Source organism: Oncorhynchus mykiss, chromosome 6 (genome assembly GCF_013265735.2).
Source record: "Oncorhynchus mykiss isolate Arlee chromosome 6, USDA_OmykA_1.1, whole genome shotgun sequence".
NCBI lineage: Eukaryota > Metazoa > Chordata > Actinopteri > Salmoniformes > Salmonidae > Oncorhynchus > Oncorhynchus mykiss.
Window position 1 is genome coordinate 17,356,918 of NC_048570.1, and position 25,687 is coordinate 17,382,604.

A 25,687-nucleotide genomic window follows, 5' to 3' on the forward strand; every position below is an offset into this window, starting at 1 on the left:
GGCAAAACGTTAAAACAGTACCGGCCAAACGGTGTTATAAACGTTGTGAGTGCCCTACTCTCTGATGACAGCGGTATCTGCCAGAAACCTGAGCGGGCATCCAGCTTTGTGAAGACTTGTGAGCCATCCAACTGAGCCAGTGACTGCTCCACTGATGGTAAGATGTGTCTCTCTCTGCAGAGTGCCTCATTAAATTTAGTCATGTCCACACAGATCCTTATTTCCCCATTGGCTTTTGGGACCACCACCATCCCTGCACACCAGTCTGTGGGACTCTCTATTTTAGACACCGCCCCAATTTCTTCCATCCTCCCCAACTCTTCCTTTACTCTGGCCAATAAAGGGATAGGCACCCGGCGGGGGGTGGTAAGGGCACAGGGGACAGCATCCTCTTTCAGGCGGATTTTGTAGTCACCTTCTATCCTTCCTAGACCAGAAAACACTTTTGGGAATTTCTTTTTGAAAACCTCACCTGGGTCCTCCAGTTCGCTCACTCTCTCAATGAGTATCAATGCTTCAATTGCTGGCAGTCCCAGCAACGGTCTGGCTAGAGAGTCAATGACAAAGACAGGCTGGATGGCACTTTTGTCTTTACTCTCCAGTTTGATCACCAAGTGCCCTACCACTGGTAAAATTTTATTACTGGGCCCGTACAGTTTTTTGTTTGTAGAGAGCAAAGGGCCATCTCTGCTATAGCTATACAGCCTAGTTGGGATAGCTGTCACTGCTGCCCCAGTGTCTAGTTTAAATGACACAATCTCCCCATTGAGTTTAATGTCTGAATGCCAGCCAGTATTGTTTCCCTTTACTTCTCCCAGCAAGATGCTGTCCTGCTGTACCTCCTCTGAAACCTCATGCATTTGCTTTAATCGACAGACAGCTGAAAAGTGTCCTCCCCTGTGACATTTCCTGCATTCAGCATCCTTTGCTGGGCAATCTTTCCATCTGTGGAAAGGGGATTTCCCAAATTTGCGACAAACATTTGAACTAGCTACTGGTGCTGTCTGTGATTGTTTTCTCCACGTCTGTCTCTGTTTTGTGTTCCCCTCCGTTTTTTTATTTTTTAGCTCTGTATGAAAATGCATGTATTTCCTCACTCTCTCCTCCGACAGTCTGATCTTCTCCTCTAGTGCTCTGTTCTTCTCCTGCTCTTGCTTTTTATATTGTTGTAGTTGTCTCACCACAGTCCAGATATGTCTCTCTCCACCTCCAGCTTTCCGGGACTGGTTAAGGGGGTGTTATTGTGCTGGACTGTTGTCACGGTCTGTGCTGACTGGAGTGTAATCACCTGCTGTTCCAGCTCCACCTGACTTACCTCCAGCTGGGTAAATGTATCCTTCATTTCAATGAGGGGGTAGTACTCTGTGCTGGGAGATTGACTTTCCACTTGGGGTTGCTTGTCAGCAGGGTTATATAATGAAGAGGTCTGGTCTGACCCGCTTGGGGTGGGGGTGTCTTTCTCAAGGGAGAGCTTCTCCTGCTGGGCTAATTCTTTGATTAGGTGAAAGTCAGCTGAAACTGGGGTTGCCCTGAACCAATACTGTTCCAGACTTATATAGATTTATATTAGCTGACTCAGAGTCCTTGTTGTCTAGTGTCCTGAGTTTCCACCCCTTGTTTGGAGTAGACTGTGCGACTCTCCTGCCATTGTTGGGCTAAAGGTATTTGACACCTCTCACGTCAGTGCTAATTGAAGTTGTATCAAGCTTGGCAGCCTTAATTTAGCATTCAGTCCTTATAAAGTAATGCAATGTATTTTTCTTCTTGGCTTTTGGAAATAAAATATAGCTTCAGACTAAACATTTTTCACTCAGTTCCAGGTTGGATGGTGCAGCGTGGAAAGTGTTCATGATTATTTTATTCAAAAACACTCAAACGAAAGCGCACAGTTCTGTCAGGCTAAGACACTAAACAGAAAACAAGATCCCACAACCTAATGGTGGGGAAAAGGGCTGCCTAAGTATGATCCCCAATCAGAGACAACGATAGACAGCTGCCTCTTATTGGGAACCACACTCGGCCAAAAACAAAGAAACAGAAGACATAGAATTTCCTACCCGAGTCACACCCTGACCTAACCAAACATAGAGAATAATAAGGATCTCTAAGGTCAGGGCGTGACACTCTCTCACTCATCTATCTATCCTACCCTGCCTTTCTAAAGTCTTCGAAAGCCAAGTTAACAAACAGATCACGGACCATTTCGAATCCCACCATACCTTCTCCGCTATGCAATCTGGTTTCAGAGCGGGTCAAATACCTCAGCCACGCTCAAGGTCCTAAACGATATTATAACCGCCATCAATAAAATACAATATTGTGCAGCCATCTTCATCGACCTGGCCAAGGCTTTTGACTCTGTCAATCGCCACATTCTTATCGGCAGACTCAACAGCCTTGGTTTCTCAAATGACTGCCTCGCCTGGTTCACCAACTACTTCTCAGACAGAGTTCAGTGTGTCAAATCGGAGGGCCTGTTGTCCGGACCTCTGGCAGTCTCCATGGGGGTGCCACAAGGTTAAATTATTGGGCCTACTCATTTCTCTGTATACATCAATGATGTCGCTCTTGCTGCTGGTGATTCTCTGATCCACCTCTACGCAGAAGACACCATTCTGTATACTTCTGGCCCTTCTTTGGACACTGTGTTAACTAACCTCCAGACGAGCGTCAACGCCATACAACACTCCTTCTGTGGCCTCCAACTGCTCTCAAATGCTAGTAAAACCAAATGCATGCTCTTCAACCGATCGCTGCCCACACCCACCCGCCCGTCTAGCAGCACTACTCTGGACGGTTCCGACTTAGAATATGTGGACAACTACAAATACCTAGGTGTCTGGTTAGACTGTAAACTCTCCTTCCAGACTCACATTAAGCATCTTCAATCAAAAATTAAATCTAGAATCAGCTTCCAATTTCGCAACAAAGCATCCTTCACTCATGCTGCCAAACATATCCTCGTAAAACTGACTATCCTACCGATCCTTGACTTCGGCGATGTCATTTACAAAATAGCCTCCAACACTACTCAGCAAATTGGATGTAGTCTATCACAGTGCCATCCGTTTTGTCACCAAAGCCCCATCTCAGCTCACTGGTCACCATAGCAGCACCCACCCGTAGCACATGCTCCAGCAGGTATATTTCACTGGTCTTCCCCAAAGACAACTCCTCCTTTGGATGCCTTTCCTTCCAGTTCTCTGCTGCCAATGACTGGAACGAATTGCAAAAATCACTGAAGCTAGAGTCTTATATCTCACTCACTAACTTTAAGCATTGACTGTCAGAGCAGCTTACCGATTATTGCACCTGTACACAGCCTATCTGTAAATAGCCCACCCAACTACCTCATCCCCATTTTATTTTTTTATTTATTTTTTGCTCCTTTGCACCCCAGAATCTCTACTTGCACATTCATCTTCTGCACATCTATCACTCCAGTGTTAATTGCTAAATTGAAATTATTTCGCCATTATGGCCTATTTATTGCCTTTACCTCCCCAATCTTACTACATTTGCACACACTGTATATAGAGTTTTCTATTGCATTATTGAATGTATGTTTGTTTATCCTATGTGTAACTCTGTGTTGTTTGTGTCGCACTGCTATGCTTTATCTTGGCCAGGTCACGGTTGTAAAGGAGAACTTGGTCTCAACTAGCCTACCTGGTTAAATAAAGGTAAAATTAAATTAAACTCATGAATCAGATTATTCTACTAAATCCATCACCGGAGGGCACACTTTTCGTCGCGTGCACTAACATTTCTTCATTCCAGCCACAAGGGGGAGGTATTGATTATGATACTGAGCCGAGTTGTCTGCTTCTGGCTGCTAGTCTGCCCATCATCATCATTCTCTCATCGTCGGGGTCTGGCTGGCTGGGATAGCAGAAATTGCTGGGTGTTGTATTTGCGTCGGAACTATCAAAGCTCAATCGCTTTGGCTGAAGGATGTGGGATTAAAAGAGAATAAAAGGTCAAAATACCTCCCTGGATTTAATTTGTTCCACGATACTGCCACTACTTCGAAATGTCGGGGAAAATAGAGAGTAAACCAGGTAAGCACGGCTAGACTGGACTAAATAGCTAACGGCAGCTAGCGAGGGTTTCCACTGAATAACACAGCTACAAATTCAGATTCCACAGCCACAAAGTAAAAATATTGCATTTTGGTCTTAATTTAAGGTTAGGGTTATTACGGTTAGGTTGGAAATATGAGTTGAAGAAGATAAATTGTATAAATGGGCGGGGTTTAGCCATAATTAGGATTTTGTGGCTATGTTAACTAGTGACGACCTCTCGCTAGATGCTAGTCAGTCTGATTTGTCTGCCTTTTTTCTTCTAGCTAGAAATACGGCCGCATCACCAACCAAACTTTCACATTCTGTCGCAGCGTTAGCTAGGTAGCTACTACCTAGTCAATATTGGCCAAACATTCAATCAGTGTTTAACTAGCTAATATTAGCTAGCTAACCAGGCAAAGTTAGATTGCCTGCATTGGCTAGCTACATGGTAGCCTAGCTAACTGAGTTAACGTGATTGGAATGGGAAAACACAACTTTCATATTTTGTTACAATATTGCTATAAATCTATTCGCATTTAATTATCTATCTAGCTAGTTTTTTTTATTCTGAAAAGAGCTGGTGGCGAATTTATAGCATGTCTAGCAAACTAGCTAGCTAAGATAGCTAGCTTAGGAGCTAGTTAACCTCCGCTGTCGAGCTACAGTTTGCTGTAGCCCGAATAGAAACTTGTTTGACAGTATTGATAGTAACGTTAACAAGGTAGCTAGTTAATTATAGCTACATCATAATATAGTTTACGTGTCACTGTTACTTTTAAAATACACAGTGACAATAGCCGTCATTCATTCTAGGCTACCTGATAAATAGGGTCTAGCTAGCAATGTAGTAGTAGTGTTTTCTCCATCCCTATGATTTACAGCCAGTAGCTGTCAAGGGTTGGTTATTACCCTCCACCACCTGCTCTGACCTTCCTGATCAGGGACTAGCTATTCGAGGAGAATAACAAGTACTTTGTCTAATTCACAGTGTGAGAGTCTTTCTCTTCTCATGGGTTATGAGAACTAGTGTGAGTCATAGTTCACTTAAAACCTTCCTACATCCTCTTTGGCTGGAGAGAGTCACTTCTAACTACTTCAGTCAAGTGTCCCCATCTGTAGCCAGTATGTATGTGTTCTATGTATTTAGTGAGTTGACACTAGAGAACTAGTTGAGACTGCTAAGGAGTCAGTCAACCCATCTTTTTTGCCACCTTCAAATTAATTGGGTGTGTTTCTGATGAAATGTGTTACTATACGATTCAGGAATGATTCGATTAAAGTTTATACTGTTTTAGAGAAGACTTAAGGCCTATTGATTTGCTCTCTGTTGGGTTGTTGTGGGTTTAGAAATGGTCATACATCTGGAATTCTAAATGGCAGGGACAGCACTAATCTCAGGAGGTGTTGTTCACTACTGGTTCATGGTGAACTAGAAGTGGTAGGATCAGGATGTCCTTGTTGAGTGTGTGCTGTGATTCTGATCAGTGGCTGCTGGTTGGTGTTGGTTGAATGACTGTGGACAAGCTAACACATTAATAACAGTGTTAACTCATCGGATGTGTAATTACAGTGGTGTTCAAATGAGCTGATTAGATATAATCTCCTCTAGTCTTAAACGGCCATTGGCAACACATTCCTTTTAGATTGATGAAAAAAATGGTGTTGGTTATCTCGGAGTGCACATTAAGAGCTTCCCAGCAGTGGTTGTCAGAGGAAGGCCTTCTTGCTGCCATACAAAGTAGACCCTGTCCCTTTGGGCTCCAACCAGGGACCTTCTGCACATCAACAATATGCACTCACAAAGCAGCATTACCTATCACTCCAAAAAAGCCTTGGTTCTTGCGGCGCAAGGAATATAACTAGCTTACTTCAAGTCTCAGTGGGAGTTTCATCACTTGCACAAGGGATGCTACTAGCATACCGCCCAACAAGCTAGCGTTTCCAAATGGGCTAGGCTACACAGATGGGAAGGGGGAATTGCGGTACTGTGTTTTATTTTAAATTATGTCATGTTTATGTTTTGCAGGCTAAATGTTACCAGTGCCGGCAGATCAGTTTGGAACAGTCTGAGGCCCTATTGTATATGTGTTCTCTCTTGTAGCTATGATTCTTGATACTTTCCCACTGAGAGATAACTATAGAGGCTATGTCTTTGTTGTGGCAATTTTTTTTTTTTTTTACAATTTACCTTAATCTTCAGTAATCCTCCCACTAGTTCTCTGCTGTTCCTCTTGGTCTAGGGCCGTACCACAAAGCGTCTCAGAGTAGGAGTGCTGATCTAGGATCTGTCCATACAATCATATTAATTATGAACAAAACCCCCAAAACTGATCCTAGATCAGAACTCCTACTCAGAGACGCTTTGTGGAAACGGGCCCTGATAAGTTCTGATGCATCATTATGCGTGACCTACATTTGTGGTTCTTTTGGGGGGCTACTAACAGTCATGACTCAGTCATGCTAGCCAGCAGATCCGACCCGCTTGTTTACAACTGCTTACAGCTGCACTAGGGTAGGTAGAAGCCACAGCATCCATTTTGGAATGGCAGTGTCAGCCAATCAGCTCTTTTGTTGTTCAACGAGACATGCCATTCCATAAAAAGCAAAAAAATGCTTTGTCACACACAGGATGGGTGCAGTGAAATGTGTTGCTTTACAGGGTCAGCCATAGTAGTACGGCACCCCTGGAGCAAATTAGGGTTAAGTGTCTTTCTCAATGGTACATCAACAGATATTTCACCTTGCCGGCTCGAGTATTCGAACCAGCGACCTTTCGGTTACTGGCCCAACGCTCTTACTGCTGGCCCTACATCATGTCCTCCTCTCCCTCCCAGAACGTTCCAGATGTAGGGTCTAGCATGAGGACGAATATGGGCGTTTTCTTAACGAGCAGCCGTCGGCAGAGCATGCCGCCATCCACATCAACCTGGCTGTAGTGGAGTGGGTCGAGAGCTTCAAGTTCCTCAGTGTCCACATCACTAAGGAATTAGCATGGTCCACACACAGGAGGCTAAAAAGATTTTGCATGGGCCCCCAGATTCTCAAAATGTTGTACAGCTACACCATTGATAGCATCTTGACTGTATGCATCACCCCTTGGTATGGCAACTGCTTGGCATCTGATAGAGGCACTACAAAGGGAAGTGCGTACAGCCCAGTACATCCCTGGGGCTGAGCTCCCTGCCATCTTGGACCTCTATAACAGGTGGTGTCAGAAGAAAGGCCCTTAAAATTGTCAACGACCGCTAAATAGTTAACCAAATAGCTACTCGGACTATCTGCTATTTACACTAACTCTTTTGATTCATCACATACGCTGCTGCTACTGCTTATTATCTATCTTGTTGCCTTGTCACTTCCACCCTACCCATATGTCCATATTTACGTTAATTACCTCGTACCCCTGCACATCTACTCAGTACTGGTACCCTGTGTATATAATCCAAGGTATCGTTACTTTTTGTATTTATTCCTTGTGTAATTATCTTTCTATTATTTTTATATTTTTCTCTGCATTGTTGGGAAGGGTCCGTAAGTAAGCATTTCACTGTTAGTCTACACAATTTGATTTGATAGATAGATTTGTGTAACAGTTGGGATAATGGGACAATTCTAAGTGCAACGCATTTCTCATCCCTGAATTGATGTACGTTTTTTCCCGAGCCATATCTCACGCCAGTTCCACAGTGTCTTAATATACACAGGAATGCTGTCCGACCCTAGTGCCAGCTGTAAGCAAGTGGGACGGATCTGCTGGCTACAGTCATGCCTGTTCTGGCCTCACCTTTCTTTACAACCATGGTGGAGAGATTTCCACCCTTGCACAGAGACCGAGCAAACAGGGGAGTGGTTACTGCACCCTCTTGCTCATGTAAATGTTATTTTCAAGTTAGCTAGAGTGGCTGTTGCAGATGGATATATAGCAGTCATGCCATGTTGTTAAAAGTAGCTAGGAACAGTTATTCTCTACACTCCAAATAGTAATTGAAGAACTAAGCTAAGTTCCAGTAGCATTGTGTTCTAGTTAAATGAGTTTTGAAATAGAAGAGGAAGTCATGAGTAGGACCCGGAAGTTCTAAAACAGTCTATGAAGGCTAATGTCTAAATGTATCTATTAGAGGAAGTGAAATGGTTCAGCCCTCACAATGTTGGAAACTGATGCCGTGGCCATATAGGCTTGGTTATATTTTGGTTTAATAGTCAGGCTGCTTGAAGACCTGAGAGCAAAGTGACCCTTTATAGCTTGTGGAGCAGCGGGACATGTCAAGGAAGTACATTCAACAACATCAGAGAGCAGTCAGAACCCATACATACAGAGGCTCCTTTTGGCATTTCAATGTCATGGTGTTGGTTTAAAGTAGGAGCAAAAAGGTGTTATACAGAGGAAACCGAAACATTGGTCCTGAATTTGGACATCTGCCTGTTCTGTTTAAGTTAACGCTGACATGAAGGCACAATGTTTTACTCTCTCTTTATTGTTGTGATTTCTGATGATTGTTCCCTAGTTCTTTTTCTATTTTATCTTGACCTCATTTGTTGTTGAATGTCCATAGATGGATCAATTCTGATCAATGAATTCATTTTCTTAGTAACTCAAGCACTGCTCAGTTGTTTTTGTGCCCTGTCTGCTATTGGGTTATTGCATTGGATTGTTTCTTACAACTCATTATAATGGCCTCTGTGTATTAGCCTACTTGATGACTGGGTGTGCCGTAGATGTTGCTGGCAGTAGACGTGAGCAGCAAACGTAGGCCTTTTTGTTATGCTTCAACCTGTCTACACCGCTTAAATCAATGAGCAACTCAATGTTTAGGCTAGGTAAAATATGGGGTGCTTATATTTGACCTGTTTCACACATGTGTAACCTGTACAAGTGTGTGGTGTGAAATGCAAAAAACACATTTCCATATCCCACTGAGACACCCTCAGAGAGTGGGGTCACGGCATGGGATCAGCCATTATTGACGGCGACCCGGGAGCAATTAGAGTTAAGAGCTCGAGGACAGATCGATAGATTTTTCCTCTAGTCAGCTCTGGGATTCGAACTACCAACCTTTTTGTTACTGGCCCAACACTCTAACTGCTAGGCTACTTGCCGGTGTAAGCTGTTTATTGAAAGTCTTGACTGAAATAATAGTGTACAGTTATTGTACTGGGACTGGGAGTACATACAGTCTTTATTCACACCCACACTTGTGTCCGCCTATCCTGAGGATCACTCTTATCGCTGAATGCAGAAATGATATGACGGCAATAGATTTTAATGATTTCTTCTGGAGACCTAGTGGGCATTAGGTTCACAGCGTTGTTGTCCTTTCCGCATGATGCCTGTCTACCATTGGACACGTGTCCGAACTCCGATGAATGTAAGGCCCCTGCTGCTCAGGCTAGACTTGAGTTGAGCAGACAAGTGGTTGCCACAGGTGTCTCCAGGGGCAGAATTGAGTTGAGCAGACAAGCGGTTGCCACAGGTGTCTCCAGGGGCAGAATTGAGTTGAGCAGACAAGCGGTTGCCACAGGTGTCTCCAGGGGCAGAATTGAGTTGAGCAGACAAGCGGTTGCCATGGACGTCTCCAGGGGCAGACTTGCGGTGTGCAGCAGCACTCCACACCGTCTGACCTCGGGTCTGCACCGATGTGGAACTAACCGAGCTTTTGTGGAAACCACTGCACATTAGGAGGCTCAAGTGTAGCACTGCACAGGGAAAGGGAATCATAACATGCATAGATCTAGTTTTTATATTGCTACGTGACATGTCTATGAAATTAGCAGGAGACAACAACACACCCAGTGACAATCATAGTTTTTCTCCATAGTTTTGAAAACTGCCTCTTAAAGGAGAAGTCCACTTAATTTGAACAGAATCTGTATTTTGGATGTAAATGGCATGTTATAGAAGTACCCAGACCCTTTTTTGCACTCTTATTTTTGAGAAATTTATCCCACTAGACATACTTCCTCGTGCTCGCTCAGCAGTTGTGCACACAGGTTGCACAGAGAAGTATCACTCGAGTTGCACAGAATAGAATATAACTTTGCAGATAAAGTTCGTAATGACACAATTTCATGTGTCCAACATCAAAAGGCCTGCATCACTGTACTGAGAGTGTTGTCGTGTCTAAAATGACTTATTTGGGGCGTTTGTTCATGTTTTATCTGTGCCCCAGCAACTGCTGAACGAGCACTAGGAAGTATATCGCTGGTGGGGTAAGTTTCAAGTGAGATCGCATAAAAAGTGTCTGGGCACTATAAAATATCCACACCTCTGGTATGCTCCCATGGTGATTCAGTGATCAAACTCAATTCAATACGTATTTTTTTGCGTCTGATAAGAGGGAGCATACCAGAGTTCCAGACTAGAGGTCGACCGATTAATCAGGATGGCTGATTAATTAGGACCGATTTCAAGTTTTCATAACAATCGGAAATCAGTATTTTTGGGCGCCAATTTTTTTTTTATTTATTATTTTTTTGATACCTTTATTTAACTTGGCAAGTCAGTTAAAAACACATTCTTATTTTCAATGACGGTCTAGGAACGGTGGGTTAACTGCCTTGTTCAGGGGCAGAACGACAGATTTTCACCGTGTCAGCTCGGGGGATCCAATCTTGCAACCTTACAGTTAACTGGTCCAACGCCCTAAACCACCTTCCTCTCATTGCACTCCACGAGGAGCCTGCCTGTTACGCGAATGCAGTAGAAGCCAAGGTAAGTTGCTAGCTAGCATTAAACGTATCTTATAAAAAACAATCAATCAATCATAATCACTAGTTATAATTACACATGGTTGATGATATTACGTTTATCTAGCGTGTCCTGCATTGCATATAATCGATGCAACGCTGGGGGAGGATTTAACAAAAGCGCATTTGCAAAAAAAGCACAATCGTTGGACGGCTGTACCTAACCATAAACACCAATGCCTTTCTTAAAATCAATACACAGAAGTATATATTTTTAAACCTGCATATTTAGCTAAACGAAATCCAGCTTAGCAGGCAATATTAACCAGGTGAAATTGTGTCACTTATCTTGCGTTCATTGCAATCAGAGTCAGGGTATATGCAGCAGTTTGGGCAGCCTGGCTCATTGCGAACTAATTTGCCAGAATTTTACGTAATTATGACATAACATTGAAGGTTGTGCAATGTAACAAGAATATTTAGACTTAGGGATGCCACCCGTTAGATAAAATACCGAACGGTTCCGTATTTCACTGAAATAATAAACGTTTTGTTTTCGAAATGATAGTTTCCGGATTCGACCATATTAATGACCAAAGGCTCATATTTCTGTGTGTTATGTTATAATTAAGTCTATGATTTGATAGAGCAGTCTGACTGAGCGATGGTAGGCACCAGCAGGCTCGTAAGCATTCATTCAAACAGCACTTTCGTGCGTTTTGCCAGCAGCTCTTCACTGTTCTTCAAGCGTTGCACTGTTTATGACTTCAAACCTATCAACTCCCGAGATTAGGCTGGTGTAACCGATGTGAAATGGCTAGCTAGTTAGTGGCGTGCGCTCTAATAGCGTTTAAAATGTCACTCGCTCTGAGACTTGGAGTAGTTGTTACCCTTGCTCTGCATGGGTAATGCTGCTTCAAGGGTGGCTGTTGTCGATGTGTTTCTGGTTCGAGCCCAGGTGTGAGCGAGGAGAGGGGCGGAAGCAATACTGTTACACTGGCAATACTAAAGTGTCTAGAAGAACATCCAATAGTCAAAGGTATATGAAATACAAATGGTATAGAGAGAAATAGTCCTATAATTCCTATAATAACTACAACCTAAAACTTCTTACCTGGGAATATTGAAGACCCATGTTAAAAGGAACCACCAGCTTTCATATGTTCTCATGTTCTGAGCAAGGAACTTAAACGTTAGCTTTCTTACATGGCATATATTGCACTTTTACTTTCTTCTCCAACACTTAGTTTTTGCATTATTTAAACCAAATTGAACATGTTTCATTATTTATTTGAGGCTAAATTGATTTTATTGATGTATATATAATAAGTTGAAATAAAAGTGTTCGTTCAGTATTGTTGTAATTGTCATTATTATAAATACAAAAAATCGGCATTGGCTTTTTTTGGTCCTCCAATAATCTGTATCGGTGTTGAAAAGTCATAATCGGTCGACCTTTACTCCTGACTCCAATGATCTTTTGGAGAAGTCATTAGCCTAGGGGTTCACATACTTTTTACAACTTACACTGTGATTGTTTAAATTATGTATTCAATATAGACAAGAAAAATACAGTTATTCGTATGTTATTAGTTTAACACACTGTGTCTGTCCATTGTTGTGACTAAGATGAAGATCAGATCAAATTTCTGACTAATTTATGCAGAAATCCAGGTAATTCCAAAGGGTTCACATACTTTTTCTTGCCACTGTACATCCAAAATACAGATTTGGTTCAAATTAAGTGAACTTCACCTTTACCATTGCCTGATCATCCATTCCGTAGCTATTTCAGAAAGATGTTTACCATGATCTGCCCTTGGGAAGACAGAGATTTACTGGGATCTGATAATCAACCTTTTCCTGTAAAACATTCTCACATCATAGTTTCCAAACTGGTCAAAGCAACCTAGTTAGCCAGACGATGACTTGTTGTGACTCTATTCTGGAAACTCATTCATTTTGTTCACTGCTGGCAGCAGGCAGTCACAATCACAACAACCTGCCTGTTTTAGCGGAAGGGTGGCACATCCCCAGAGACTGATGGGCACAGCGAGGAATTCACAGCAAACACTGGATGAGATGAGCAGTGAATGGACATCCAGACTGCATTCATCCTCATTGACTCTATAGGCAGAATCATTTCACCCCCTGTTGTGAAGCCTGCTGATTCTCTCTCTAAAGCCATTGACCTATCCCTGGCAGGAGTCCCATGCTTCTGTACACAACGGAAGAGCAGCACAATCATTGGTGTTTATTTATGTACTCAATATCCAGTTTCAACCCCCCCCCCCTTTTCACCCATTTAGTATGGGTATGCCAGCAGCATCAAGCTTTTGTTTTCAGTTTCTCTGCAAATCTTCACTACCTCGCAGAGAAGGGGAAATGGGCTGTATCCTGTATAGGCTACCTGAGGTGTTTTGAATGCTGTGCTGTGCACAACTAGTGCCTTCCGAATAGGCTTCACTGATGCATAATGTAGCTTAGCTCATTAAGCCCCTCTGTTCAATTTTAGTTTGTAGTCAAATAATATTTCACTTTTGTTTAAATAGTCTGGTTTTCAAGGGAAGCTCACTTAAATTACAAACTTAAGCTACATACACTGAACAAAAATACAGTCTAAATACAACATGCAACAATTTCAAAGATTTTACTGAGTTACAGTTAATATAGGCCCTAAATTCATTATGCCCTAATCTACGCATTTCCCATGACTGGGAATATGTATATGCATCTGTTGGTCACAGATACCTTTAAAAAAAAAAAGAAGATAGGAGCGTGGATCAGAAAACCAGTCAGTATCTGGTGTGACCACCATTTGCCTCATACAGCGCGACACATCTCCTTCATATAGAGTTGATCAGGCTAATGATTGTGGCCTGTGGGATGTCCCACTCCTCTTCAATGGCTGTGCGAAGTTGCTGTGTATTGGCATCCCAAAAATGCTCAATGGGTGACTTCTGGTGAGTATGCAGGCCATGGAAGAACTGGGACATTTTCAGCTTACAGCACACAGATGAGCTTCCCTGAGATGGTTTCTGACAGTTTGTGCAGAAATTCTTTGGTTATGCAAACATACTGTTTCATCAGCTGGTGGCTGGTATCAGCGACCCCGCAGGTGAAGAAGCCTGTACTTCCGGTGCTGACAGAGATGGCCGCCTCGCTTCATGTTCCTATGAAACTATGCAGTATTTAGTTTCCTTATGTGTTATTTCTTACATTGTTACCCAAGAAAATATGTTTTATTACATACAGTCGGGAGGAACTATTGGAAATAAGAGCAACGTCAACTCACCAACATTAAGACCAGGAATACGACTTTCCCGAAGCGGATCCTCTGTTTGGTCCACCACTCAGAACAATGGATCAGATCCTCTGTTTGGTCCACCACTCAGGACAATGGATCAGATCCTCTGTTTGGTCCACCACTCAGGACAATGGATCGAATCCCAGCCGGCGACACAAAACAACGGTGCTGCAGACGGAGCGGTCTTCTGGTCAGGCTCCGTAGACGGGCACATCGCGCACTGCTCCTGAGCATTCTACTCGCCAATGAGCATTCTACTCGCTCCTGAGCATTCTACTCGCCAAAATCCGATCCAAGGGTTGCCTTCCAGAGAGACATCAGAGATTGTAACGTTCTTTGTTTCACGAAAACATGGCTCACTCGGGATACGTCATCAGTCGGTACAGACACCTGGTTTCTTCACGCATTGCGCCGACAGAAACAAACATCTCTCTGGTAAGAAGAAGGGCGGGGGTGTATGCCTTATGATTAACGAGACGTGGTGTGATCATAACAACATACAGGAACTCAAGTAATTTTGTTCACCTGACCTAGAATTGCTTACAATCAAATGCCGACCGCATTATCTACCAAGAGAATTCTCTTCGATCATAATCACAGTCGTGTATATCCCCCCAAGCAGACACATCGACGGCCCTGAAAGAACTTCATTTGACTATATGTTAACTGGAAACCACATATCCTGAGGCTGCATTTATTACAGCTGGAGATTTTAACAAGGCTAATCTGAAAACAAGGCTCCCTAATTTTATCAGCATATTAAATGCTGGCAAAACCCTGATTCATTGTTATTCTATCTTCCGCGACGCATATAAAGTCCTCCCCCGCCCTCCTTTCGGAAAATTTGACCACGACTCCATTTTGTTGCTCCCAGCCTATAGACAGAAACTAAAACGGGAAGCACCCGTGCTCAGGTCTGTTCATCGTTGCTTTGATCACGTGGACTGGGATATATTCCGCATAGCGTTGGACAATAACATTGATGAATACACTGATTCGGTTAGCGAGTTTATTAGCAAGTGCATCAGTGATGTTGTACCCACAGCATTCCCCAACCAGAAACCGTGGATTGATGGCAGTATTCGCACAAAACTGAAAGCGCGAACCATTGCTTTTAATCAGGGCAAGGTGACCGGAAACATGACCGAATACAAACAATGTAGCTATTCCCTCCGCAAGTCAATCAAACAAGCTAAGCGTCAGTATAGAGACAAAGTAGAGTCACAATTCAACGGCTCAGACACGAGGTATGTGGCAGGGTGTACAGTCAATCACTGACTACAAAAGGAAAACTACCCCCTTCGCAGACCACGATGTCTTGCTCCCAGACAAACTAAACAACTTCTTTGCTCGCTTTGAGGACAATACAGTGCCACTGACACGGCCCTCTACCAAAACCTGCGGATTCTCCTTCACTGCAGCCAACGTGAGTAAAACATTTAAACGTGTTAACCCTCGCAAGGTTGCTGACCTAGACGAGCCCTTAGAGCATGTGCAGACCAGCTGGCTGGTGTGTTTACGGACATATTAAATCAATCCTTATCCCAGTCTGCTGTTCCCACATGCTTCAAAAGGGACACCATTGTTCCCATTCCCAAGAAAGCGAAGGTAACTGAGCTAAATGACTATCACTTCCGTCATCATGAAGTGCTTTGAGAGACTAGTCAAGGACCATATCACCTCTACCTTACCTGACACCCTAGACCCAATCCAATTTGCTTACCGCCCCAATAGGTCCACAGATGACGCAATCACACTGCACACTGCCATAACCCATCTGGACAAGAGGAATACATATGTAAGAATGCTGTTCATCGACTACAGCTCAGCATTTAACACCATAGTACCCTCCAAACTCGTCACTCGTCTCGACCACCGCCCTGTGCAACTGGGTCCTGGACTTCCTGACGGGCCGCCCCCAGGTGGTGAGGGTAGGTAACAACATCTCCACCCCTCTGATCCTCAACAGTGGGGCCCCACAAGGGTGCGTTCTGAGCCCTCTCCTGTACTCCCTGTTCACCCATGGCTGCATGGCCATGCACGCCTCCAACTCAATCATCAAGTTTGCAGACGACACTACAGTGGTAGGCTTGATTACCAACAACGACGAGACGGCCTACAGGGAGGAGGTGAGGGCCCTCGGAGTGTGGTGTCAGGAAAATAACACTCAACGTCAACAAAACAAAGGAGATGCTCGTGGACTTCAGGAAACAGCAGAGGGAGCACCCCCTTATCCACATCGACGGGACAGTAGTGGAGAAGGTGGGAAGTTTTAAGTTCCTTGGCGTACACATCACGGACAAACTGAAATGGTCCACCCACACAGACAGCGTGGTGTAGAAGGCACAGCAGCGCCTCTTCAACCTCAGGAGGCTGAAGAAATTCAGCTTGTCACCAAAAACACTCACAAACTTTTACAGATGCACAATCGAGAGCATCCTGTCGGGCTGTTGCCTGGTACGGCAACTGCTCCGCCCACAACCGTAAGGCTCTCCAGAGGGTAGTGAGGTCTGCACAACGCATCACAGCAAACTACCTGCCCTCCAGGACACCTACATCACCCGATGTCACAGGAAGGCCAAAAAGATCATCAAGGACACCAACCGCCTGAGCCACTGCCTGTTCACCCCACTATCATCCAGAAGGCGAGGTCAGTACAGGTGCATCAAAGCGGGGACCAAGAGACTGAAAAACAGCTTCTATATCAAGGCCATCAGACTGTTAAACAGCCATCACTAACATTGAGTGGCTGCTGCCAACATACTGACTCAACTCCAGCCACTTTAATAATGGAAAAATTGATGTAATAAATGTATCACTAGCCACTTTAAACAAGGCCACTTTATATAATGTTTACATACCCTACATTACTCATCTTATATGTATATACTGTCCTCTATACCATCTACTGCATCTTGCCTATGCCGTTCGGCCATCGCTCATTCATATATGTTTATGTACATATTCTTATTCTTCCCTTTACACTTGTGTGTGTGTATAAGGTAGTTGTTGTGAAATTGTTAGGTTAGATTACTTGTTAGATATTACAGCATGGTCGGAACTAGAAGCACAAGCATTTCGCTACACTCGCATTAACATCTGCTAACCATGTGTATGTGACAAATAAAATTTGATTTGGATGTGGAGGTCCTGGGCTGGCACGGTTACATGTGGTCTGCGGTTTTGAGGCCGGTTGGACGCACTGACAAATTCTCTAAAATGACATTGGAGGTGGCTTATGGTAGAACAATTAACATTAAATTCTCTGGCAACAGCTTAGGTGGACATTCCTGCAGTCCGCATGCCAATTGCACACTCCCTCAGCACTTGAGCCATCTGTGGAATTGTGTTGTGTGACAAAACTGCACATTTTAAAGTGTCCTTTTATTTCCCCAGCACAAGGTGGACCTGTGTAATGATCATGCTGTTTAATCAACTTATTGATATGCTACACCTGTCAGGTGGATGGATTATCTTGGTAAAGGAGAAATGCTCACAAACAAGGATGTAAACAAATTTGTGGATAAAATCTTAGAGAAATAAGATTTCTGTGCATATGGAAATATTCTGGGATCTTTTATTTCAGCTCATGAAACATAGGACCAACACTTTACATGTTGTGTTTATTTTTGATCAGTGTATTTATTTCCTTACCTTGTTATCAGTCTATGGAAAGGAGAGACTATAGTCAACATGTTTGGGTTTGTTTACGTAGCCACTGCCACAATCCACTAACTGTAGTTAGCAACTTCCTTCAAACTGCACACAGAGACATAAAAATGGTATCCACGAGTTAATCTGGGAAGTAGATAAATGGCTTCATTGCCATAATCCTGAAGTATCCCTTTAAGGTCAGCAGGCTAACAGTCTTGTGGAGCACAGAAGTCTGGGTTGGCTGGTTTTGAACCCAATCGGTCACACAGGCATGCACAGTGCAGCACCGCCTGCAGTCAACTCTTAGAGGGCCGTGATGAGAGCCAGATTGTTTGGAGATCATGAGAAAACATGTAGTATTGTAAATAAACTGCTTGTTGCCATAGCAGTGGTCTATCCAGATTCGGGGTGTTGGGGTTGTGGAGAATCGCTACTCTCATATCAGTGAGCACGTGTGAGGGTACGCCTTTTGTCATGTAGTGTGTTAAGTCACCACTTAAACACTCCCAAATAAAGAGTCCCATGTGCAACACATCATTCCGCAGAAGGTTCTCTCATAAAGCTGATGTCATTGTGTCCCAGCCCCTTTGTCTCTACGGGTTGCTAAAGGATTAATTTGGGCCATGGGCTTCATGCAGTTGACAATGAAAAACGGGCAGATTTGTTTTATGTACTCTACAACGTATTTTAGGTTTTGAGGGTAACCATTATTTCTATACAGTTGAAGTACAGTACATGTTATTTTTATGAAGACAGATTACAAGGCTCTCACTCATATTATGAAGTTAAGGCTAATATGTGTACTTTGTTGGTGAGGTAGGCCTATCTATTATCTCACTCTGACAAAAATTCACTTTTGAGGAACACATGCACAAAATCTTCAGAGGATCTCTCCTATATTGATTGTTCTTCAGAATTGACGTGCTTACTATTTCTTATAGGCCGAAGTTCTGAACAAATGCAGTTGGGAGAGGTTGTGTTTCATTAAATGAAACTTCCATAGTTTGACGTGTGGTGTCTCGAAAAGTGACTTTCTAACTGGTGTTCTCTCAATTCACGCTCCCTTGATTATGAAGATTAGCGGTTCTTCTCTTAACTCTGCCTTTCTCTCTTTCCCTCTCCTCCTCAGACTCCCAACGCTCCCATTTGTCTTCCTTCACCATGAAGCTTATGGACAAGTTCCACTCTCCCAAAATCAAAAGGACACCCTCAAAGAAAGTCAGTAAGCCGCCTTTAGAACATGGCGTCAAGACTGCGGAGAAACCTGCTAACAAGGTGCGTTTAATGTACACTGCTCAAAAGAATAAAGGGAACACTTAAACAACACAATGTAACTCCAAGTCAATCACACTTCTGTGAAATCAAACTGTCCACTTAGGAAGCAACACTGATTGACAATACATTTCACATGCTGTTTTGCAAATAGAATAGACAACAGGTGGAAATTATAGGCAATTAGCAAGACACCCCCAATAAAGGAGTGGTTCTGCAGGTGTTGACCACAGACCACTTCTCAGTTCCTATGCTTCCTGTCTGATGTTTTGGTCACTTTTGAATGCTGGCGGTGCTTTCACTCTAGTGGTAGCATGAGACGGAGTCTACAACCCACACAAGTGGCTCAGGTAGTGCAGTTCATCCAGGATGGCACATCAATGCGAGCTGTGGCAAGGTTTGCTGTGTCTGTCAGCGTAGTGTCCAGAGCATGGAGGCGTTACCAGGAGACAGGCCAGTACATCGGGAGACGTGGAGGAGGCCGTAGGAAGGCAACAACCCAGCAGCAGGACCGCTACCTCCGCCTTTGTGCAAGGAGGAGCACTGCCAAAGCCCTGCAAAATGACCTCCAGCAGGCCACAAATGTGCATGTGTCTGCTCAAACGGTCAGAAACAGACTCCATGAGGGTGGTATGAGGGCCCGCCGTCCACAGGTGGGGGTTGTGCTTACAGCCCAACACCGTGCAGGACGTTTGGCATTTGCCAGAGAACACCAAGATTGGCAAATTCGCCACTGGCGCCCTGTGCTCTTCACAGATGAAAGCAGGTTCACACTGAGCACATGTGACAGACGTGACATAGTCTGGAGACGCCGTGGAGAACGTTCTGCTGCCTGCAACATCCTCCAGCATGACCGGTTTGGCGGTGGGTCAGTCATGGTGTGGGGTGGCATTTCTTTGGGGGGCCTCCATGTGCTCGCCAGAGGTAGCCTGACTGCCATTAGTTACCGAGATGAGATCCTCAGACCCCTTGTGAGACCATATGCTGGTGCGGTTGGCCCTGGGTTCCTCCTAATGCAAGACAATGCTAGACCTCATGTGGCTGGAGTGTGTCAGCAGTTCCTGCAAGAGGAAGGCATTGATGCTATGGACTGGCCCGCCCGTTCCCCAGACCTGAATCCAATTAAGCACATCTGTGACATCATGTCTCGCTCCATCCACCAACTGACCACAGACTGTCCAGGAGTTGGCGGATGCTTTAGTCCAGGTCTGGGAGGAGATCCCTCAGGAGACCATCCGCCACCTCATCAGGAGCATGCCCAGGCGTTGTAGGGAGGTCATACAGGCACTTGGAAGCCACACACACTACTGAGCCTAATTTTTACTTGTTTTAAGGACATTACATCAAAGTTGGATCAGCCTGTAGTGTGGTTTTCCACTTTAATTTTGAGTGTGACTCCAAATCCAGACCTCCATGGGTTGATAAATTTGATTTTGTTGTCAGCACATTCAACTATGTAAAGAAAAAAGTATTTAATAATAATATTTCATTCATTCAGATCTAGGATGTGTTATTTTAGTGTTCCCTTTATTTTTTTGAGCAGTGTATATAACACTCTCCGCCTCTACGTGGACCTCAAGCTTTTGCTGTGCCTGTCTCAAAAATTGCAATTAGTTGTTGATTTATATCCTACAAGAAAAGTGAGACTGAAGGCAGAGTGACAAACAAAGCCTCATGTTATGCAATAATCACACAACCAAGATGCCATTAATAAAAGCATACGCCACCAAGTTCACGATTGTTCTCACGTTGTCTTACTATTACAGAGTCTGAGTCGGTTAGAGGAGCAAGAGAAAGACGTGGTCAGTGCCTTGCGTTACTTCAAGACCATCATTGACAAGATGGCGGTGGACAAGAAGGTGCTGGAGATGTTACCAGGCTCTGCCAGTAAGGTCCTGGAGGCCATCCTGCCTTTAGTCCAAGTGGACGCAAGGATCCAGCACAGGTGAGTCTGGCCCAGGGGAGATACACTTTCCTCATCAATCTACACACAATACCCCATAATGACAAAGCAAAACATTTTTCTATAATCTATTTTGCAAAAACCTGTTTTTGCTTTGTTGTTATGAACTATTGTGTGTAGATTGAGGGGGGGGAAATATTGAATCAATTTTAGAATAAGGCTTAAATATAACAAAATGTGGGAAAGGGGAAGGGGTCTGAATACTTTCTGAATGCACTGTATCTGGAGCTTGTTGGCCCATTGAGGATTTTTAGACAATGCTTCAACCGTCACGAGACGAGATCCAGCCAAATGTCATTTTAAGGTTGCTGATTATATTACTTTTAAGGTTGAAATCATGAGGAACCTTCAAAGACTGATACAGAATTGCCAACCAACCATGGAGTGTTTTTGTCAGTCTGTTAGCCCAATCTTTCCTCTGGGGTGTTCACAGCTCGGGGGTGTCCTCCTGTCTGAACCGTGTGTACCAGAGTCTGGGCAATCTCATCCGTTGGTCTGACCAAGTCATGCTGGAGGGGGTCAACCTGGAAGATAAAGAAACCATCGTTACCGTCACCACTGTGATCAAGGCAGTGCTTGATGGTGTTAAGGTAATGTTAGCATACCAGACCGTCACCACTGTGATCAAGGCAGTGCTTGATGGTGTTAAGGTAATGTTAGCATACCAGACCGTCACCACTGTGATCAAGGTAGTGCTCGGCGGTGTTAAGGAAAGGTTAGCATACCAGTCCGTCACCACTGTGATCAAGTTAGTGCTCAGCGGTGTTAAGGAAAGGTTAGCATACCAGAAAACAAGGAAACATTAAATTTGAGACATCGCAGATTGTGTACCATTTAATGCACATTATGGATTTTGGGGAAATGGTAGCTAGCCGAGTACTTAGTACTCTCTCGGTAAGAGATGTAAAAATGGCTATGAAGTTGTCTAGCATTTATTAACTGCACACGGTGATTGTTCACAGGAGCTAGTGAAACTGACCATAGAGAAACAGGAGCATCCTTCCCCCACGTCTCCTGTCAAACCAGTGCCAGTGGCCATCCCACCCGAGAGGTGAGTGAGCCACGGAGGACATCAATACACTCCTCCACTAACCTCATTTTCTCATATGTTCAGTAAATACAGTGGGGCAAAAAATTATTTAGTCAGCCATCAATTGTGCAAGTTCTCCCACTTAAAAAGATGAGAGAGGCCTGTAATTTTCATCATAGGTATACTTCAACTATGACAGACAAAATTAGGGTGAAAAATCCAGAAAATCACATTGTAGGATTTTTTATGAATTTATTTGCAAATTATGGTGGAAAATAAGTATTTGGTCACCTACAAACAAGCAAGATTTCTGGCTCTCACAGACCTGTAACTTGTAACCTGTATTAATGGCACCTGTTTGAACTTATCAGTATAAAAGACACCTTTCCACAACCTCAAACAGTCACACTCCAAACTCCACTATGGCCAAGACCAAAGAGCTGTCAAAGGACACCAGAAACAAAATTGTAGACCTGCACCAGGCTGGGAAGACTGAATCTGCAATAGGTAAGCAGCTTGGTTTGAAGAAATCAACTGTGGGAGCAGTTATTAGGAAATTTAAGACATAAAAGGCCACTGATAATCTCCCTCGATCTGGGGCTCCACGCAAGATCTCACCCCGTGGGGTCAAAATGATCACAAGAACGGTGAGCAAAAATCCCAGAACCACACGGGGGGACCTAGTGAATGACATGCAGAGAGCTGGGACCAAAGTAACAAAGCCTACCATCAGCAAGGGCATTGAAGATGAAACGTGGCTGGGTCTTTCAGCATGACAATGATCCCAAACACACCGCCCGGGCAACGAAGGAGTGGCTTCGTAAGAAGCATTTCAAGGTCCTGGAGTGGCCTAGCCAGTCTCCAGATCTCAACCCCATAGAAAATCTTTGGAGGGAGTTGAAAGTCCGTGTTGCCCAGCAACAGCCCCAAAACATCACAGCTCTAGAGGAGATCTGCATGGAGGAATGGGCCAAAATACCAGCAACAGTGTGTGAAAACCTTGTGAAGACTTACAGAAAATGTTTGACCTCTGTCATTGTCAACAAAGGGTATATAACAAAGTATTGAGATAAAGTTTTGTTATTGATCAAATACTTATTTTCCCCCATAATTTGCAAATAAATTAATTAAAAATCCTACAATGTGATTTTTATGGATTTTTGTTCTCATTTTGTCTGTCATAGTTGAAGTGTACCTATGATGAAAGGCCTCTCTCATCTTTTTAAGTGGGAGAACTTGCACACTTGGTGGCTGACTAAATACTTTTTTGCCCCACTGTATATATCAGACTTGATGGTAATTGTACAAGATGTAAAACAACATCAGTAAACAACTTGCATACCCACAGTGCTGCTGAGCCGCCTGCCAATGAGAAGGAGAGTCTGGACAAGAGCTCAGCCACGTCCCAATCTATGGAAGCCCTGACTGAACCCACGGGAGAGGAGGAGGAGGAGGTGGTGGCCCCACCAAAACCCCCTCTCCCTGGCCTCAAGATGGCTGAACACAAGTAAGAGCTCATTTCATGGAGATAGTGTCTGTTTCATAGCTTCAATATACAGTAGTTCATCAATGGAGCCCCCCTATCACTGGCCCAGACATGTCGCTTCAGGCAAGTCCAAGTCATGTCTCCAGTATCTCACCTCTCTTTCTTCAAATGGCACAGAGCTGCATATCAATATCATGATCCACGCAGGATACCATTCCATTCTGCAGGATACCATTGCATTCTGCAGGATACCATTGCATTTAGACTTAATAAACTGCTTCGGAATGGGAAAAGTTTAACCCCTCATAAGATAATTTAATTGACTGCTCTCAGTCACAGCACAAGGCAGGGTCAAGTCTGCACTGAAGTAAATGCAGTAGCCAAGTCACAAATCACTGTTAAGCCAAGACTCAAGTCCCCAACTCTGTATACTTGTTAGGCCTGCCGATAGCGCAGCACACAGCTCTCTTGAAGCCAACACCAATGTATCAACTGAAAAACGTTAATTGTATACCACTCATCACATTGAATGTCCTTGGATTACAGGCCAATGTGGTTGCCGCTCGTCTCTTTACAAGAAGACGAGAGGTACAATAGCTGGGAAACTGTGTGTTATAAGTAGTCTTGATTCTTTAGAAAGCTTTATAGACTTTGAAGGGGGTAAAAAAAGGGAGGTGTCAGAAATTAGACTTCCTCTGGTGAGAACTGTCACGGCACCATCTCTGAGGCTCTTTTCTTTTGGGAGAAACTGTGCTCGGCAGAGGCTGGCGAGTTTACGGCCAGAGAGTGACGACAAGGAATGGAAATAGACCAGAATCCAGAGCCCACCACAAACACACTGGACAGCAGCATATCCAGACACTTCTAAATCCTTAAAGGCTCTTTGTCTTTCCTTCTGCTCCCAACAGTAGCTCTCTGAATTTCACTTATCCCGCAGCAGGTACGGGTAGCTCTCTGAATTTCACTTATCCCGCAGCAGGTATGGGTAGCTCTCTGAATTTCACTTATCCCGCAGCAGGTACTGGTAGCTCTCTGAATTTCACTTATCCCGCAGCAGGTATGGGTAGCTCTCTGAATTTCACTTATCCCGCAGCAGGTACTGGTAGCTCTCTGAATTTCACTTATCCCGCAGCAGGTACGGGTAGCTCTCTGAATTTCACTTATCCCGCAGCAGGTACTGGTAGCTCTCTGAATTTCACTTATCCCGCAGCAGGTACGGGTAGCTCTCTGAATTTCACTTATCCCGCAGCAGGTACGGGTAGCTCTCTGAATTTCACTTATCCCGCAGCAGGTACTGGTAGCTCTCTGAATTTCACTTATCCCGCAGCAGGTACGGGTAGCTCTCTGAATTTCACTTATCCCGCAGCAGGTACGGGTAGCTCTCTGAATTTCACTTATCCCGCAGCAGGTACGGGTAGCTCTCTGAATTTCACTTATCCCGCAGCAGGTACTGGTAGCTCTCTGAATTTCACTTATCCCGCAGCAGGTACGGGTAGCTCTCTGAATTTCACTTATCCCGCAGCAGGCACGGGTAGCTCTCTGAATTTCACTTATCCCGCAGCAGGTACGGGTAGCTCTCTGAATTTCACTTATCCCGCAGCAGGTACGGGTAGCTCTCTGAATTTCACTTATCCCGCAGCAGGTACGGGTAGCTCTCTGAATTTCACTTATCCCGCAGCAGGTACTGGTAGCTCTCTGAATTTCACTTATCCCGCAGCAGGTACGGGTAGCTCTCTGAATTTCACTTATCCCGCAGCAGGTACGGGTAGCTCTCTGAATTTCACTTATCCCGCAGCAGGTACTGGTAGCTCTCTGAATTTCACTTATCCCGCAACTGGTGCGAATAGCTCTCTGAATGTCACCTTGCCCTCAGCAGGTGCGGGTAGCTCTCTGAATTTCACCTTGCCCACAGCAGGTGCGAGTAGCTCTCTGAATGTCACCTTGCCCACAGCAGATGCGGGTAGCTCTCTGAATGTCACCTTGCCCACAGCAGATGCGGGTAGCTCTCTGAATGTCACCTTGCCCACAGCAGATGCGGGTAGCTCTCTGAATGTCACCTTGCCCACAGCAGATGCGGGTAGCTCTCTGAATGTCACCTTGCCCACAGTAGGGTAGCTCTCTGAATGTCACCTTGCCCACAGTAGGGTAGCTCTCTGAATGTCACCTTGCCCACAGTAGGGTAGCTCTCTGAATGTCACCTTGCCCACAGTAGGGTAGCTCTCTG

General features: G+C 44.3%; 1 protein-coding gene across 5 annotated transcripts in view; it reads left to right on the plus strand.

Moving 5' to 3' along the window:
* The first annotated feature begins 3,834 nt into the window (after positions 1-3,834).
* LOC110525335 (rap guanine nucleotide exchange factor 1) overlaps positions 3,835-25,687 on the plus strand; it is a 52,105-nt gene continuing 30,252 nt past the window's right edge. For 3 of the 5 annotated variants that reach the window (XM_036979473.1, XM_036979474.1, XM_036979475.1), the window contains exons 1-6: positions 3,835-4,061; positions 18,842-18,987; positions 20,751-20,929; positions 21,381-21,537; positions 21,910-21,998; positions 23,326-23,484. In XM_036979473.1, the coding sequence (XP_036835368.1) occupies positions 4,034-4,061; positions 18,842-18,987; positions 20,751-20,929; positions 21,381-21,537; positions 21,910-21,998; positions 23,326-23,484 (758 nt within the window). In that variant the 5' untranslated portion in view covers positions 3,835-4,033. The remainder of the gene's footprint in view (positions 4,062-18,841; positions 18,988-20,750; positions 20,930-21,380; positions 21,538-21,909; positions 21,999-23,325; positions 23,485-25,687) is intronic. The other 2 variants (XM_036979476.1, XM_036979477.1) reach the window with 1 other exon arrangement.